Genomic DNA, 19,206 nt, shown 5'->3' on the forward strand with positions numbered 1-19,206 from the left:
GAGAATTACTCCTAATTGTTCTAGCATGACCCCTCGGGTCAATGAAAACCAAACGGGATCTCCAGACCTCATTTTTCTGAAGAAATTATACAACACCTAGCTAAGTGTCCTTCCCTTTTTCATAGTGCCTACATCAGGCTAAATTTAACTGATTCCTACTGAAACCTCTTCATGGCTATGCTTAGGAGAAAGTACCACAATGCATTTGAACTTTTCTTCCTTTTTGTTACAGTGCTTTGGAGTCAAAATTGTTCACCTTCCAAATAGTTTCACTTTGATTGCCCAATGGAAAAATATCTCTGCTTTTCTCTTTATTGATCTTCAGATGGTAGAAGCTGATGTGGAGTGGGGTTTTTTTATTAAAATTGTTTAGATATGGGGCAAATGGGCTTGTTAATTTCATCCATCAACATATAACTTTGTAATATCCTACCACTTTTCTCCTAGACATATACAGCATTTGTGTGTGTTCTGTCACCACATATATTCAGAACCTATTTCTGCAAAACTTTAGATTCAATTCTGTCTAACCTGTTCTAGGCATGGAAGCTCTGACCCAGTTTGTACGTTACTCTTCCTGTCCAACATGCTTATGTTATTACTCACCAGTACTGGAGGAACTGGATGTTGTGGTATTTCTGATCTTGGGAAGAAGCTGTGGTGTTCTACAACTTCTCTTCTCTGGCATTACATTGCTGGCAGGGGGAAAGCACCAGCAATGAGACCTTCCTCTTAGTGCTTAAGGACCTGCATGCACAGAAGAGATACATGTGCATAGCCCACCAGCACACACACTGGTCTCTAATTTTGGCCTAGAACTGTGTTGATAGCAAATTTTACAGAAGCATGTAAAACGTTCGTGATAGCAAGTGAAGTTGTGCAGCTTGTTTTGCTTTTCTGGTGCAAAATTTGGGGGTGGTGTGGTACAAATGCATTATGTTGTTAACTTGGCAATTAGCTTTACAACTTTTTCTAGTTACTAATAGATAACAGTGCCGACTTTACTTTTATTATTTATCAATATTGAACCACTGCACAACTGGGAGAAACAAATGATTAGAAAATAATCAGTTCACTCAGGTTTTCCAATGAAAATTTGTAGGGGAGAAAGATATATAATTCTTCCCATGCCTACTGATTATGACTTGCAAATCTCCCCTCATTCCCCCCCTACTTCCAGTTTCAGAGTCTGACTTGAGAGAAAAATGGGGTAAAATGCTCCCCCACACTCAGTTTCACCCATGCATTCGTGTTAAAGGGAAAATGCAAGGTTCCAAGCCCTCAGTTTGCCTCCAAGCATGTATTTCTATCTTAAGTTTCAATGTGCTGCTACAGAAGAAGCAGGAGGCGGGGAAATGAAAGGGCAGCAAGAGCAATAGTACTCAGCAATGTTTCTTCCTTGAATCTTTCAATTATTTCCCTTCCCATTAACTTGTACTTTGCTAGTGAACAGTTTATTGAAGCGAATGTGTGTGTACGAAGTGGCGGAGAATAAAATCTGCTGACTTTCATAGTAGGCAGAGAAAAGTGGTGCCCGGAACAGCTCATTGGGGGGAAATAATGCAAATGATGTTCCTCAAGATTTTACTGCAATGCCTCCCCCCCCCCCTGCATTTTTAAGATTCAAGTTTTAATGGCCACAGATGTGCCTTAATGGGGGCATACATAGTATATTTTGTACTTTATGTAATCTGTCTGGACATGGTTCTATTAACGAAAAACCTCTTTTGCAGCAGTTTATTATGTAAGAGCATTTATGCAGGCAGCCTACTATGAATGTGAGAAAAATTTTCTTCTGCAACTCCATTTTCCCCGGGGTGATAAAATTAAATTAGAAGGAGCATTCAAGTTCCTTCCAGGAAAAGTTTGAGATGTGATTTGTGCTTTAGGGTTAGATGAAGTCTAAGTTGCACTTGGAAACAAGGGCTACTGAAGTTAAGTTGTGATTAAATAGTCCCCTTGGTTTCAATCAGACCTGTGTTTAGCTAACTTAATCTGGATCCACTTATATAATGCTTTTATCTGTCTATTTCTCTGTGAATGCATACCAGTTTCAGAAGAGATTACTTCTTTCCCCACATTGGAAGAATTGTTTCTCCATGTATGTGAAAAGCGTGACATAACCATCTGAAAAATGGACTTTGAAGCAATTCTAGTGTGTCATGAAACCCTGTGTTAGGCGAGAAGCAGACTGATGAAGCTTATTGGGCAAACTTTCACACATTCTACCACTACTTGTTGCAGATTGAAAGGAAGCATGTGCATCTCCTTCGTGTGAAAAATCATGCAATGCATGTAGAACATGTGCATCTCCCATGTGTTTTCCTTTTGCACATTGCAAGAAGCAACAGACATGGAGGCAGTTGCATTTCAAAGCTTCTTGGAATGTGTGAAACAGGCCGTGGTAAATGTTTTCTTTGTGAGAGCTGATAAATAAAAGACATGAGCAACGGTAGTGATGGTGCGTGGAAATAATTTGTTAAAAACCTTTTACAATAAGCCACTCTATACGCTTCACATTGAAATACATATATTCTGGTTAGGACTACCAGAACATCTATTGCTCATCAGAGCACTGTGATATATGCCAACAATTTCTTGAAAAGGTGTGTTGACAATAAAAAGTGAAATAGAAATAATACTATAAAAAGTAAATGGAGTGAGGAGTCTGTAGCTGTTTAATGTTTGTCATAAAAATATTCTTGCCAGGGGGCAGTGGTTTATAGCCTCTTTGTAGGGTACCTGCTCATCTGTGGAAGGCATGTGATCTAACATCTTGCTTATATGGTGACACTCAGCTCGACGCCTGCAGCTAAGTCCATGGGAGAGCAGCGTTGTTAGCAGACTACTGACACCAACACATTCATTCTTGGCCAGAAGTAAAAGTGCAGCCACCTTGTCAGGAGATGCAGGTAAAATGAAAAGCATTATAGAACTAATTCCTCTACTCAGTTGTGTTTCTTCTTCTTCTTCTTCTACTACTACTACTACTACCACCACTGATGCTGCTGCTGCTGCTGCTACTGCTACAGTGGTACCTCATGTTACGTACCGTCCCCCTTACGAATGCTGCGGGTTACGCGCTCCGCTAACCTTGAATTAGATGCCCCTTGTTGCGACCTTTGCCCCAGGATGCGAGCGGAAGTCACACTCCGGCGGCGCAGCAGCGGTTTCCTGTTACTAACAGACCTCCGGAACAGATTAAGTACATAACACGAGGTACCACTGTATATCTCTGCAAGCCTGTTTTAAAATGAAGTTTGTCCAAGGTTCATAATGTATAGTTGATTTGTCCATAGATGGAATTAACTTGACTTTTCTTTAAAAGGATCCAGTTGCCAGCAGAATGTGGCATTTCTCCATTAGTGGGAACTTGCTCCCACAGCCATATGTTAGTTTTTAGCCTATCAAATAAGAGGTGTGTGTGTTCTAGAGGTTATTGAGGAGTGGTTTTGCAGAAATCGAGCACATTGACATCCCTAAGATATTAAGGAGGCCATACCATTTACTTGTGGGCCTGAGTCCCACTGACTTTCAGTGGAAAGTGGGAACCTTTCCCTGACTTGTGTCCTTAGTCATTAAATAGGGAGCATTTAGCAGAGACTATTTTGTCTGGTTCTGTGTCAGAGATAGGGAATCTCTGGCCCTTCTAGTGTTGTTGAACTATTGGCTATGGGGCTGATTCGTGTCCAGCTACACCAGGTGGGCCACTTGTTCCCCATACATCATCTACTGGATTAAGAGAGAGAGAGAGAGAGAGAGAGAGAGAGAGAGAGAGAATGAAAACATGATTAGTGAGATAAATATTTCTGTGAGAGAGTTTGTGAAAGAGAGCCTTGTTTACATATTATATATTTGCTCAGCATCCCTACCTCATGAACCCAGTGCTTGAGAACAGTAATGCATAGAAAATGAAAACGTCAGTGTTACAAAATCTTAAAGTACAAATGACCTCAAATTGTTCCCCAGTGTGTCAGCTATAATTTCTATCCCAAGGTCATCCTTAAATCTTCCCTTGTTGCTCTACATTAATAATTTGCCAGGGGGATAAAAAGAAGAGGCATCAGATTGGAACACACACACACACACACACACACACACACACACACACACACAGTGTGAATTAAGTCCTAAAAGACTTGAGGAAAAGTCACGTGTGTTTGATACAAAACCCAGTGTGTCGAATGATGGCACTTCCTGTTCTCTCATTATATCAGTTTGGAAATGATTAATTTCACAGCTTATATAATAAGAGTTAATGTAGGCCTTTGCTAGGCGATTTTGGTACTATATTACAACCTCTTATGAATATCTAAGTATTCCCTGGCGCTTACAACTTCATTTCAAAAAAAGGAGTCTAGCAGGCATGGGAGAATAGAATTTGAAATATTGATTCTAGCTGAGGACCATTGGCTTTTCAGAGGCATACGTACAGTAAAAACATTTAGGGTAGACAGTAGATAGGCAATCCATATCTTTTCATAGAGAGAAATACGTTACAAAGCCAAGCAGTGTTTGCCTTATCCATACATGAAAAAGCTATCTGTATTTGCCTTGTCCTTAAACTTTCTAGTCTATGCATTGAGACTCGACACTCCACTTCCACCCCCAAAAACAAACCCACACACTGGTATAGTATTTAAAAAATCCAAGAAACAAAGTCTAATTCAGTAGTGTAACCTTGGTGGTGAAACACTTGGCCTATTCCCATTTTTAATGTCTCTGAAGGTATCCAAGGATGATCACGTGATCTTTCTAGTTTGAGCATGTCTCTTTTTCTCTCTATATTAATATCTTATTTCCTTTCTTCCTCCTACATTCATTCCTTCTTCCTCTTCCTGTTTCCTTCTCTTGACTTTCCTTTTACCTTTTTGGTTTTGTATATATTATGTAAATTTTTAACATAAAAAAACCTCCCATACCCTAGTCATCCCCATTTGTCCTCGTTCAGCATCTTGCAGCCCCATCAGCCCTCTCTCCTTCAAGGCCGTAAGCTGTCGGAATCCAGCAGACAGAGCAAAACTCTTTGGCACGACACCTGATGTTAGACGTAGGAGGACTACACATTCAGCAGGGGTGAGTAAGCTCATTAGTTATGAATAGGCTTATAGCTGTGGTGAAGCAAAGCTACAGAAATGATAGACTACATACTCTGCTTTCATCAGAGAAAATGGGTTTGGTAGACAACAAGATGATTAGTGGAATATGAAGTTTTAAACAGCTGAGGTTTTCCCCTCAATAAGCAAATGCTTATTTCCAAACACCAGATACTATCAAATTTAATAGTAAAGGCTGCCTTTCTTTGTGTACTATCTCTTTTCCCATGCGCAATGTGCAAAGTACTGCTTATTAAATCACAAGGTGATGTGGCTGATTGAACCTCTTTGTCAAATTTTAGATGAGCAGAAAAGAAAAGGAAAAGGTCCTTTCGTTGTCTAACCCATCTGGCAAAAAAAGATCACGTTCACCTGCTACCTTCAGAAGCAAATCAGCTGCATGGTAAGTAATTGACTGGCTGCCTGTGCATCATTTTAAGTGCTGTTTTCAGCCAGTATTTGCTGGAAAAATAAAATGTACATAGAAATGGAAAGAAAGTGCAAATGTTAGAGGAGTGGCTCTACTCTGATTTTCTACCCACTCACCTCTGGATTATCAGGAAGGCCTTCTTTAACCACTTGACCCTGGAGAATATTGGAACAGACTGTGATATCTCACCAGACTGGGACACTCTGTCTCTGATGTAAGCAGAGGACGATCATGCGTGCACATACTGAAATGGGCATACTTCCCACAGCCTGCTAAACATGCAGCTGACATCTGTATGAAAGTACAGAGAGTAAGGCATTTCACACCACATGATAGCTATCTTGTAGCTAAGAAAATGGCTGCTACTCATTTGCCTTGTTTTGCATTCTAGGACTATTGTACAGCTAACAAATGTTTGAAGAACCACCCTGATGTTTAATGATATGGCAGTATAGTAATCCTTTTATGGCTGTGTACAGATACTTTTATAAATAAATAAATACACACAGAGCTCAGGATCCAAAGAGTTCATTTACACACATCAGGGTTTTTGTTGTTGTTGTTGCATGTTGCTGTTGCATGTTTCATTATGTCCAGTGGGGTTTGTAACTTCCCACCCCCACTCTGAACAGCCCATGCTATATCACAGATTGCTCTTGAGAGTAGTCTTTAGTTCCAAGTGCTTTGCCATGAGACAGTGGAAAGGCTGCTTTTTTGAAAAATGCCTCTTTGGTACGTAGAGCTACTTACAGAAGTGCTTGGTTCTGGGCCACAGGGAGTTTCTCATATTAGAGAACTCTCAGTTGAGGCAGACTTTTGACCTTTGCAAGACATGGAAGAAGATAGCAGGACACAGGGAGATGCTTTATACTGAGTCAGATCAGTGGTCCATCTCGTTCGTTACCATCTCCATTGATTGGCAGCTGCTCTCCAGGGTTTCAGACTCAGCTCTCTCTGGAGATGCCAATGATTGAACCTAGGACCTTTTGCATGGAAAGTCCCAGAGTTACAATAACCCATTGTTCTACATCTAGTGAAGGCAATCCTGTTTCCATGGCGCCAGCATAATCTTTACCCATTGGCAAGAAAAAAGGGAAAGCTTCTCAGCATGATTGCAGTATTCATCCTGACTGCTCACAGCAAAATACTTATCTGTATTTAGTTCTGTTCTTGCTAGTCTTGAAGATAAGTTATCAGCTATTAATGTTGCTTTCACTGTTCCTTTATGGCTCCAACAGGCATGCCTCTAGGTCTTTACCTTTCTTGCCTGGAACACCCAAAAAGGTGGTTTCAGCACATGGATCATCCAGAATCTCTGCTGCTCAACAACGCCCTCCTTCCCCTGGCAATATCCGACCCACCAAAAATGACCGCAAAGTGGAAAACGTGAAAAAAGAAATACAGCGGGAGTCTGAGAAGACCACCGAAGAAAAGACAGACCATGCGAAAGCAACCTTCAGTCCCACAGTGGTTGCAAACCAAGAAGCACTCCCTTGTAAAACAGAGACCACACAATGTAAGACTTGACTTATTAGCATTCCAGTGTGCTCCTAACTACCCTGGCCCATCTTCCAAATAGGTAGCATTTGGGTGCCATTTTGATTCGCTAAAGCCAGTGGGGGGAGTTGTGGCAGGCCTCCAAGTTTAATGATTTCAAAATGCTTCACATTCATTGTCTTTGTTGAGACTCCAAATTTTGGAGAGCCGTCAGGCAAGAAAACCCACAGTGGCCTCCTCCTTGGTGAGGGCAACCCTTGCTTTAATGGGCTTAGCCTTAGCACTGCCTTAGCTGCCTTAGCACTACCATTGCTGCCATGTTCTTCCCCTCCTCACCACTGTTGCCACTGTCATCTTGTTCACTCATTAATTCACCCACCCTCTGGACCTGAGGGAGAAAGCAGGGAGGGGCTGCTGCTTCTCCCTCCCCCTCCTCTCTCACCACTCATTTATTATTATTATTATTATTATTATTATTATTATTATTATTATTATTTATTATTATTATTATTACACTCTGGGCAGCTTCTGCCTACCTCCTTTACTCAACATCAGCCAGCAGACCCTGCCTTGGCAATTTAAAATTTCCTCCTAGTTACAGAAGTTGCATAAATGTTTCCTGATTTTTGACACCTGATAAAAACTTTTTTGTTTAGGCAACTCTACCCGGACATGTAATTTTAATAAGTGTATTTGTGCTTTTTTAGCTGTGGATTTCTCTAGATTTTGATAATTGGACTGTGTGTACTGCTTTCAAAGTCTGTTTTACCACTGTTTTAATGAATATTTTATGCTGTTTTTCTTAAACCACTTAGAGATGCTTTTTATTTTCTTTCTTTCTTTCTTTCTTTCTTTCTTTCTTTCTTTCTCTCTCTCTCTCTCTCTCTCTCTCTCTCTCTCTCTCTCCCTTTCTCCCTCTCCCCCTCTCCCCCTCTCACCTCTAATATCACCAAGATGCTAGGATGTCCAGGTACACAGAATATGCATTGCTGAATATTCCTTTCTTACTGTTTCAGTTGCTGCTCCAGTTTTGCCCTCTGCTCCTTCAGTTGCTTCACCACCTCCTATCTGTAGCAAGCCTTCTGCGGGGACAACAGACCCAGAAGAAGCAACCAGGTTGCTTAGCGAAAAAAGAAGGCTGGCCCGGGAACAACGAGAGCGGGAAGAGCAGGAAAGAAGAGAGAGGGAAGAGACTGAAAGGTGACAATCTCAACATTTAGAAGAGATGTAGAAGATGCCCTTTTAGCACAGCTTAACATTTCTTTGCATGAGTCATAGCCCCCCAAATCACAATGTTGAAAACTAGATATTGCCCAGCCCTAATGTTTGCATCTACATAGTTCCACCTTATTTCAGAAATCATGATATATGGGTATATCACGATGTTTAGTTGGTGATATATATTGTGATGTTGAAAACCAGATATTTCCCAGCCATAATGAGAACAGAATGCAGGGTAATGTGGTGCCCTGTCTGAGGCCAAAATTTGACACCCTTCGGTCCAAAGCCACTTCCCAAGGGCGGGTAAGAGAAGCACTGGGTTTGGGAAGGAGGCACAAGGCTCTGGGCAAGGTCCTGTCTTCTTCCCTAAGCTGTGCAAGTGCTAACTAGGCTTTGGGAAGAAGGCAGGAGGATTCTAGGACCTTGTCAGAGCCCTCCCAGCTCTTCCCAAAGCCCAGTGCTTACCAGGCTTTGGGAAAGAAGTAGGAAGGCACCCCCACCGCCACGCCCTGTGCAGGGGAACCAGTCGTGCTCCCCTAAATTCGCCTCTGCTGAATGCATGGAAGAGGAGTTCTTACTTTGGTAAACCCTCACACAATAGACTCCCAGCTTGTGTTGCCCCCTGCACTCTGAATTGGTACCGGCCAGAGAGAAGTATGATTTGGCCCTTACTAATGGTGTCCACCCAAAGAATGAGTGAGTCTCTGTGTTTCCAGAGAAGGAAAACTCTTCTTTTTACTTTTTGTGTTATGAACTGCTGCTGTCTGCCGCTTGTTTCTCTCCTACTGTACATTCTTCTGAGGCTCATTCTTGATGCTCATAGACAAAAGAAGGAGGAGCTGGCCCAGAGGATAGCGGAAGAAAGAGCTCGCCGAGAGGAGGAGGCTCAGAAACAGGAAGCAGAGAGGAAGCAGAAAGAGGCAGAACATAAGCAGGAAGAAGAGGAGCAGTTGTGCCGCCTGGCAGAAGAAAAAGAAAAGAAAGAACGAGAGGAAATGGAACACCTTCAGAAGCAGGTTTTAGAAATTAAAGAGGATTTTCACATTTTTATCAGGGTGTATTGCAGAGATAGCTAAAGGATGCTTATGTGACTTTCTGAACTGGTGGAAACTTTTAAGATGAAATTAAGAAATGAAGAGAAAACATCCTTAGCACCCTAGAGAATTCCTGGTTTAGACATACAAGTTGTACCACCTCATGTGGCCAAACCTGACATCTCACAACACCACACTGGTCTACATTTAGTTACCCTGCATTCCTGCAAAAAAAAAAACAAATGTAGCCACTTTGGACAATAAGCATTGCCTCCTTAGGGCAATACTTTAATTAGACCAACCAAAATGTCACAAAATAGTGTGGAAGCTTTTGAGTTCTCCAGAGTTCTCAGATGAGATGGTAAACAAAGTGAGAGGTGGGGGAGGCGAAAAAAAAGCCAGTTAGTCACAGTCATAAGATGGAATGTGGGAGGAGGCAGCAGACACTCAAATTAGGCTCTGCTAGGCATACAACAACATGTTTCTCCTGGCTCATGCTGGGTTTCATATTTTTGCTTTAGCGGTTTTGTTGAAATAGTTTGCTTCTAGTGAGATCAAAACTAGCCTTTTCCCTGTTCCAGTTCTCCATCTTTAACTTGGAAATATAAGGTTGGATCCAGATTTAGTAGCATTTAGAGAAGACCCATTGAAACCAGTGGGACTAATGCAGGGTTAAATCCAGATTGAGTCACATCCACATCATGCAGTACATTTCTGCTTTGAACATGCGAGGGGAAATCCCTTTTCTAAAAACTATTTCTGTGCCCTGCCCCTGCAACTCCCAGTGCAAATAGCACCTTCAGAAGGAGTAATTCCTCTCAGGGCTACAGCAGGAGAGGAAAGGGTTAAGCTCCCCCTTTTCACCTGCTCTGATTCCACTCATTATCAGACACTGCCCCCACAAGATAGTGCAATTTATTAAAACCTGCATGTTCAGTACAAAGATGCACTTAGCATCTTGTATAGTTCGGCCCCTAAACACAGTTTTCAATGTATCTTCCCAACATATCATCCATGTGCAGAAAAAAGAAGGTACTGTACTTGGTGATAAATACAGACATCAAGAGTAAATGTGGAGGTAAGAATTATGTACTCCCAGGAAAACGAATGGTCCTTTAAGCAAGAACATTGGCATTTTAATTTTTGGAGGAGGCTGTATAGAAGCACAGGGTTGAATTTAGAACCCCACATTTTAATTTGCAAAGCACTGTGATTGAAATACAGAGAAGTAATGAGATTGCACATCCAGTGAGGTTTTTTTATGAGCAGCAGCACCCTCCCCTCCACCCCCGACCCAATTGTAAGCTGCTTATGAAATCTATTAGAAACTGATTTCAGTATGGAAATAGAAAAGAATTATGATGCAAACACTGCTGTACTGACACAGCCTCTTGGTGCCTGCTTGTGGGATTGCAGACATGGAAGTGAACCATCAGGTTAGTTAAAAACTCGATGAGCAGATAAGCAAATGTTTGTTGATAGATGAGTTAATCCATGTTTTCCTTTGCTGTGTTGGCATTTAGAAGGAAGAAGAGGCTCGGTTACGAGAAGAGCAGATTCGGTTAGAGCGTGAAAAGCATTTCCAGAGAGAAGAACAAGAGCGCTTGGAAAGGAAGAAGGTAACAGGAAGGCACATGGGCATGTGGAACGGGATCTTGTATGTGGCTGGAACCTTCCCATTAGGGCAGGTGGCCATTGGAATTTCCTGCGATTTAGCCTTGTAGATGGGCGGTGGTTGAGTTTGAGGGCCAGATTTCCTAACAGAAGAAACTGCAGCCATTTTCCGGGGACCTTCCTTTACAAGAGGGCCTCTTCTGGCCCTGCACTCTCCATGTGTCCATGCTGCACGTGCACAAATTATCCCTCTGATTTGGAACCCTGCACAATCAGAGTTGCAAATCACAGGGAGGACCTATACTTCTGGGAATATCTTTTTCTGTTAAGGGCCACATTCCATGAGGGATAATCTGTTGGAGGCCACATGCTGGTGGTGGGTGGGGCCAAAACCAGAAATGGGCACCCCCTTCCTTCCTTCCTTCCTTCCTTCCTTCCTTCCTTCCTTCCTTGTTTCTGCCTCCCCATTTCCCCTCTATCACCCTATTTCCTCTTCTATGCGTCCCACATTAAACTAGGCCAAGACCCACAGGTGGCCCTCAGGCCACAGTTTTTCCATCCCTGATCTATGCATATACGACGAGGCTCCTCTTCATATTTGTTAGTCCAACATGTACAGTGTGGCAGCAGGGGTGGCCTCTTCCATTCCACCCATTTGCATGGAGGGATACCCCCAAAACAAGCTTTGCAGTGAGTGCTGTGAATGTGCTTTGAACTTGCTGCTTATAGTGTGATGGTGCCTGTTAAAAAGAAACTGGATGGTGCTACATGCTACCCAGCCAATCCGTCACTGCCACCTCCCCCTTCCATCCTGCCTGTTGGAGAATAAGTCTCTTGAGAATGTTTCTGTCTCAGGGGGATGGGGAAATGGCAGAGGAGGACATGGTAGCAAGGGGGACTGGAGCATGAGAGGAGGGAACCAGGAGGGGGAGCATGCAAGGAGGCAGCTTGTTCACTATCTTCCTCCCACTGCCGCCATCTCCCCCTGTAGGGAGCGGGTGGTGCTGTGGTCTAAACCACTGAGCCTCTTGGTCTTGCTGATCGGAAGGTCAGCAGTTTGAATCCGTACAACAGGGTGAGCTCCTGTTGCTCTGTCCCAGCTCCTGCCAACCTAGCAGTTCAAAAGCACACCAGTGCAAGTAGATAAATAGGTACCGCTGTGGTGGGAAGGTAAATGGCGTTTCTGTGTGCTCTGGCTTTTGTTGCGCCAGAAGCAGTTTAGTCCTGCTGGCCACATGACCCAGAAAGCTGTCTATGCACAAACACCAGCTCCCTCAGCTTGAAGTGAGATGAGCGCCGCAACCCCATAGTCACCTTTGACTGGACTTAGCCATCCAAGGGTCCTTTACCTTTACCTGTACCTTTTTATCCTGCTGCTGGGTTCTTGAGATAGAAACAGCTCATTTCAGGAAATCAGTGTCAGGGCACTTAATTCCACAACAATAGGAAGAAAAAGAAGTGGCAACATTGGCATGTCTGTAATAAGTACCAGTTTCCGATTCAGTACTATGAACCTGTAGCCCTCCAGAGGCTGTTGGAACTCCCACTCCCATCAGCCCCAGCCAGTTTTCCCAGTTGTCCTGGTTGATGGGAGCTGTAGTTCACCAGCATTTGAAGAGCCATTGGTTCCCCATATCTGGTATAGGAACACATACATTAAAAAGAGAGTTCACAATGTGTTCACAGCATGTAGTTAAAGACTAACCACAGTAAAGGGTATTTTTATTTTCTTTGCAGCGTCTTGAGGAAATTATGAAAAGAACTAGGAGAACAGAAGCTGCAGAGAAGGTAGATACTTCACTTCATCCTCTCTCTGTAGAAAACATTCCTACCTTCATATATAGATACATTATCTTTGCGGAGCTCTGGCCCAACGGTTGCCATTGGTTTGATTTGAATTAATTTTATAATGAATGATTTTAGAGTGTTGTGTTGTGTTGTACTGTTGTACTGTTGTATTGTTGTTAGCCGTCCTGAGCCTGGCTTCGGCTGGGGAGGGCGGGATATAAATAAAAATTATTATTATTATTATCATATTATTATTATTATTATTATTATTATTATTATTATTATTTGTCAGTGGACCTTCTAACTTTTTTATTTTAAAAAAATGATTTATTTTACAGAAATCAAATGAGCAGCAAAATGGGGAGATAGCAAAGGAAACAGGTATTACTTTCTTGATCCGCATCTACTTTCGTTCTGAAATGATTATTATTCACAGCATGACTTGAGTAGGAGAGAATTTTAAAAGCTAGCAGTCCAAATATATTTAATGAAAAGTCAATGATGAATCAAAGCATGTGAAAGCACATGATAGTCTGCTACAAACATAATTATGTGTGCAATTAAATATATAATTATCAGTGTGCAATTAAATATATAATTAGGAATACAAGCTTTTATTAGTTTAATTGCCAGATTAATCAACCAAAGCTTTAAATAATTAGTCAGTTGGGGGTCAGTTTTAATCAGTATGGGCAAAATCATCAGTCTTTCCAGCTGCACATGATCTATGGCCATGGCAGGGTCACTGATTTCAAGTGTAATTATGCTACTGTCATAAATTACTTTTATTTGCATTTTTTAAAACATGAAATTGGAAGGGCATAAATTATCTGTTACGATTTCTAAACAAAAGAGGTGCAAAAGGAGAGATTTCTTGCTAGATTGTTTTGTCAAGCCATGATGTTGTTACTAATTAGATATTAGAGGTTTTCCTAACAACAAGAGGGAAACCAAGTTGTTTGCAGAGCTTAATTGGATGCAGAACCCTCTATTTCTGTCTTTGCTTTAAGCCCGGAGCATATGATGTGCTAAGACAACCTTTCCCAACCAGGAACTCTCCAGATGTTTTGGTCTCCCAACTCCCATCAGCCCCAACCAGCCAATGGTCAGGGGTGATGGGAGCCTGGAGTCGAAAACATCTGGAAGGCACTGGGTTTGAGTAGGATGTGCTATGAAATTAAGACAGGAAAAAAGTAAGTCTGTTGGTACAACTAAGGATGATCCAGATGAGTGGCTTGTATCTCAAACAGGTTATTCAGATCTAATTTTTGTGTGTGCATGTTTGGCACATTGGCTTCCTCGTGTTCATGTTTATTCTGTCATAGATAGTCATAGTTATTTTGTGGCTTGTCATCCACATCAGTAGGAGGAACTTTATGAGTTGTTTCTGGAGGAGTTTTCATCCCTCCTCATAATTGTTCCTCTCCTGTTACCCGCTGCCTTATCTGTTCTGAGCACGTACATGGATTGAAGTAAATGCACCCTTTTCTGTCAAAAGTGATGTGGAAAACTTTCCCCCCTTTCTCTAGCTGTGAGCACTCCATTAAGCCCTGCGATGGGTTCTCAGGTTCAGTGTGTGCCAGAATCTCCACGGAACGGGGAATTGCTCACCCATACCCACGTGCTAATTTCTCATCAGCCCACAGTCAACCTTGACAGGTGAGAGACCTGAACTGAGATGTCTCTAGCAATACCTGATGTTTCTTCTTACTGAGATGAAAGCGTATTAAATCAGATTATTTTCCCTTTTTGGGTGTCTCCATCAGAAAGTTTTCATCACCTGCTCAACACAACCAAACACCCCCCAGCAATCAAATACACTGAGTACTACTGTATTCAGTGTCTGTCAAATGTTCCTACATTAAATATTGTCGTTCTTATCAAACCACTTACAAGCACAGCTTGCTGCTTGGTAGCTAAGAGCATACCCTTTAAATTTTAATGAGACATTTTCTCCTCCTATCTGCACTACACCATTATTGAAAAAGAAGTTGCTGTAGAAAATACATTGCTAGATTTCTGCTTTTCATTGTACAGAAAAGAATGCTAGCTCTCTTACATGAGTGTCAGTCAGCATGTCTCTGAGTTTTTTTAAAGCTTTTTTATAACTAGAATCAGAGCAAGACTATCCTTTGTGTATACAAAGATTTATTTGCACTTCCTGGGCGGGGGGCACAGTTAGCAGCGGCACAGCTTCTCGCAGAGTCACACTTTTCACACAAAAGCTTGGAGGAAGCTTGTTTCCCACTCTTCAGAATAAGCCATCGAGAACCTTGTGCTTAGGCATGTCCCTTCTCCTCTCCTCATCTTTCATGCTCACAAAGAAGTGGTCAGAAGCTTCCACTTTTCATTTTAAACTAACTGCCGTTCCTTATGATGACCAAATCGTCATCTGCATATCCATGAACAACAAAGCAACAAGGATGGCCAACCTGAACAGCACTGGTTATTGTGCCAGAGCAGGAAAGGGGCCTTAAGGCAAAATAAAAACAGCTACTCCAACCCTTAACACTATACAAAGCTCATTAAAAGTGAAATATGTTCAGTATTTAAAGGGGAAACTGCACCCGCCAATGTTTAATTCTGCTTCAAATTAATTAGCAAGTACTACCTGGCTGTCAATATTTATCATTGTGTATATCGGTTATCTGTCTCTTTAGATTGAATGTTATATCTGCAAATTGTGTAAACTCTAGAGAGGTATACGTTGGCAGAAAGGCAGGGAGGCTGCTAGGAGACTAAAACAAGAATACCTGATGCATCCAGTTTGCATAAATAATATTGAATTGTTAAATCAGAGGACACCTTCTTGACGCTCATGGGTTAGAAGTGCTGAAAAATTGTTATTGGCCACTATTTTGACATGACCAACAGTATTTGCATTGTAACTCATTTTGCACCATTGGTGCCTGACAAAATTCTGTGTACATAAATGTTAAGAAGAGCCTGCCCCTCCAGTGACCTATCTAGTCTAGCATCCTGTTCTCACAGTGGCCATCCAGATGCCTGGGAAAGCATGTGAGCTGGGCATGAGCACAAAAGTACTCTTCCAGAAGTACTTCCCAGAAACTGGTATTCAGAAGATTAATGCTTCTAACAATGAAAGTAGGACATAGCCATTGTGACTATTAGCCATTGATAGCCTTATCCTCCATCAATTTGTTTAATCTTCTTTTAAAGTTGGTGTAATCCAACAGATGGAGCTATATACTGAATCAGACCATTTGATGCATCTAAACCATTTTTGTTTATTCCCATGGCTAATGATTCTCTAGGGCCTCTAGCAGAGGACTTTCCCAGCATGGCTGCCTGAGATCTTTTTAACCAGAATGATTAAAGACTGAAGTGTCAACCTCCTATTTTTGCAAACCATGTGCTCTTCCACTGAGCTGTGAGTTTACATTAACAGAAGCTAGTCTAGCGTCAGGCAAATGCTGCATATTGCCAGTGCATGAAAAACAAAGACAGCACTGTAAATTCATCTAAGAGAGTTTTGAACAGTTGTTTTCAGTTGTTTTCATAGAATTGTAGAGTTGGAAGGGTCCCTGAGGATCATCTAGTCCAACCCCCTGCAATGCAGGAATATGCAGCTGTCCCATACGGGAATCGAACCTGTAACCTTGGCATTATCAGCACCACCCTCTAACCATCCATTCTTGTCACTGCTGTGCAGCTTGTGTTGATTCCAGTGAAATCAATGTTTCAACAGTGTAGCAATTGTTTCATATTCTATTTAATGGAATAATGTTACTGTAGTGGCTGGGGAAACCCAGCCAGATGGGCAGGGTATAAATAATAAATTACTATTACTGCTATTACTACTACTATAATTATTATTATTACATAGATGTGATGCGATTGTTTGACTCTGGAAATGAAACTGCATAATATGCAGTCAGTTACACAGAGTTAGTACTGACGTCTTTATACAGTGGTACCTCGGTTTACTAACTTAATCCATTCCGGAAGTCCGTTCTTAAACCAAAGCCATTCTTAAACTGAGGTGCGCTTTACCTTATGAGGCCTCCTGCCGCCGGTGCCCTTCCACCATTCGGCTTCCATTCTTAGACCGAGGTAAAGTTCACTAACCGGAACACTACTTCAGGTTTTGCAGAGTTTGTATACCAAATAGTTCGTAAACAGGGCTGTTCTTAAACCAAGGTACCACTGTATAATACTATTTCTCCTGTCATGATTATTCTTGTATGGATAAAAGCAATGTGAGCTTATACATTAAAAAAGTTATAAGAATCAGGATGTTAGAATGCTAGATAGTGGGAGGATTCTATCAAAAATAGGACATTGATCATCAACTTGTGGGAAAGGCCCTGGCCAATGTGTAGCACCGCTGCTTTTTCTTAGAGGAGAAACAGACATTCAAAGGAAAGCATTTGGCTTACCTCTTTAATGGAAATCAGCGCAGCTGAAAAGCACTTAATCTTTTGTGACCTAATTATTGTCAGTGGTGGAAATTAATTCTTTACTACAACAAAAACGATGCAAGTACTAAACTTTGCACACTGTATACAGTAGTGTAGCATACAAATGTAGAAGAAAAATAATCTTAAAATGTTTTATAATCCATAAGATATTTTCATTATGTTTCAGTAATCTCAACCCAGGAAAACATCCAAATGAAAACGGAGTGTCTATGCAGAATGATAATTTTGAGGAGGTCATCAGCTTGCCCATGGGAACGAAACCATCCAGGCTGGATGCTATGAACAATGATGATAAAAATAGCCCTGACATTTCTTTGACTCCCATTTTGGCCTTTGAAGAGAAGGGGACCCTAGGGCCATTGCCTCAGGTAGATAACGTTCAAACACATCAAACAGCAGGTAGGTTTGCTTTAAATCTCTTGTTGATTTTCTAATGGGCATGAAGTGTGGCATCCGAGATGTTTCTAGCAAGTGTCTGGATTCAATTTTTTATTAAGTGCAAGTTCAGGACATGGAGCAAATTGTATAACCTCTGCTTTAAAAACGTTTGTCATGTTGCAGCCCAGTTGGAAAGATAGAAATAACTAGGAACCTGCTGGTTCGATTCACTGGGCCAATCTAAGATTGGAATGAATTATTCACCGCAAAGAGAAAGAGCATATACCTCATCCTTTCTCTACCCAAATGTGTGTTCTTTAAGAAACCGGCTGTTTTGATATAAGGGTGAGGCAAGATGACAAGATGCAAAGGGCAGGGTTCTTACAACTTTAGCAGAGGTACAGGAATAGAAACGTCAACCAGTGCAGCTCTTTTTACCCCTTCATGACAAGATGCATCTGTAAGATCATCCTCTGCTACTCAGCAATTCTATTTTCTTTTGCATCTGATCACCATATGAAGCAACTAAGTCCTTGATTAACATTTTCTGTCTGTGACTCTTCCATGAATGGGAGGACTCCCTCCATTGATTGAAGGAACTCTGACCCAATGGAGGCTCTGCTAACGATCCACTGATTTCTCCCTTCAGCCTCCCACCCTCATATCTCCTACACTGTTCCAGAAAGTCCCTCAACTCTATCAAACATATTTGCAGGTGGCACAGGGTGGGTGGAAGGGAGAATCGGTGAAAATCACCTCTTCTCTCTCCTTCTGCCCACAGAAGTAGCCAGGGTGTTTTTATTATAATAAAAGTACTCTTTTTTGCTGTTTGTTCCCTATAAAGAACTTTCCTTCTCTGCTAATTTGCTCTTTATTGGCTTTTCTTCTAGAAGTTGTCTGATCTCTGCTTGCAAATTACCAAAGGTGGCATAAAAGTCTCTGCAGCCAGTGGAGTTCCTTACATGCTATGAAGGAGTGTGGTAGTTTTTGCACTCTCGAGTTTTCTAAAGATTTCTTGGACACTGTTTTTTTTTTGGGTTTTTTAAGGCCATAGTAAAACCAGCAGAAGAATTTATTGGGAATAGACTTGGATTACCTTTCTATCAAATAGATCTCACCACTAGGAAAAATCATGTTTCATGTGCATAAATTGCTTATATCCAGCAAGTTCCTTTGGTTAGCATAACAGATATTTTCCGCATTCTTGAAGACAAAAGCTTCACTGGATTCTAACAATAACGGGCTGATTGGGGTAATGGACTTGTTTTCTGTTGTTTTTGAAGATGGGTATTTGGTTTTAAAAGGTATTTAAAATCAGCAAAATATCTTTTACATTTTACGGATTGAATACTTGAAAAGTAAATGCCTCACTGCTCTACAAGTAGGGCTACTGGGGTGTTTTTTTATTTAAGCCTTTTGGTTTAAATATTATTGCAGAGAACTCTTAATTATGGGGGCAACATAGAGGCTTCTGTATCAGGTTCTTGTAAATGTAACTCCTACATGGACATTCTGTATATTTAGGCATCACTACTGTCTTCTTGCATTTTCTTCTAAAAAATAAAATAACATAGCAGGTTTTAAAATGTGAAAAATCGAAAGCATTATTTTTTCATGGATGAAATGGAAAACCTGTTGTTATCCTAGATAATGTATTTATTAATTTTGTTCTGTACAAAATAAATCATAGAAAATGTGCTTAAAAA

General features: G+C 41.3%; 1 protein-coding gene across 4 annotated transcripts in view; it reads left to right on the top strand.

Annotated features, from left to right (window-relative positions):
• MAP7 (microtubule associated protein 7) overlaps positions 1-19,206 on the top strand; it is a 98,708-nt gene extending 79,502 nt beyond the window's left edge. For 3 of the 4 annotated variants that reach the window (XM_079970955.1, XM_079970954.1, XM_079970952.1), the window contains exons 7-18: positions 2,799-2,912; positions 4,928-5,076; positions 5,399-5,499; positions 6,765-7,042; positions 8,040-8,223; positions 9,068-9,260; positions 10,802-10,897; positions 12,630-12,680; positions 13,019-13,061; positions 14,210-14,339; positions 17,289-17,521; positions 18,391-19,206. In XM_079970955.1, the coding sequence (XP_079827081.1) occupies positions 2,799-2,912; positions 4,928-5,076; positions 5,399-5,499; positions 6,765-7,042; positions 8,040-8,223; positions 9,068-9,260; positions 10,802-10,897; positions 12,630-12,680; positions 13,019-13,061; positions 14,210-14,339; positions 17,289-17,521; positions 18,391-18,401 (1,583 nt within the window). In that variant the 3' untranslated portion in view covers positions 18,402-19,206. The remainder of the gene's footprint in view (positions 1-2,798; positions 2,913-4,927; positions 5,077-5,398; positions 5,500-6,764; positions 7,043-8,039; positions 8,224-9,067; positions 9,261-10,801; positions 10,898-12,629; positions 12,681-13,018; positions 13,062-14,209; positions 14,340-17,288; positions 17,522-18,390) is intronic. The other variant, XM_079970953.1, reaches the window with a different exon arrangement.

Source organism: Podarcis cretensis, assembly GCF_951804945.1.
Source record: "Podarcis cretensis genome assembly, chromosome: 3".
In the NCBI taxonomy this organism is placed as follows: domain Eukaryota; kingdom Metazoa; phylum Chordata; class Lepidosauria; order Squamata; family Lacertidae; genus Podarcis; species Podarcis cretensis.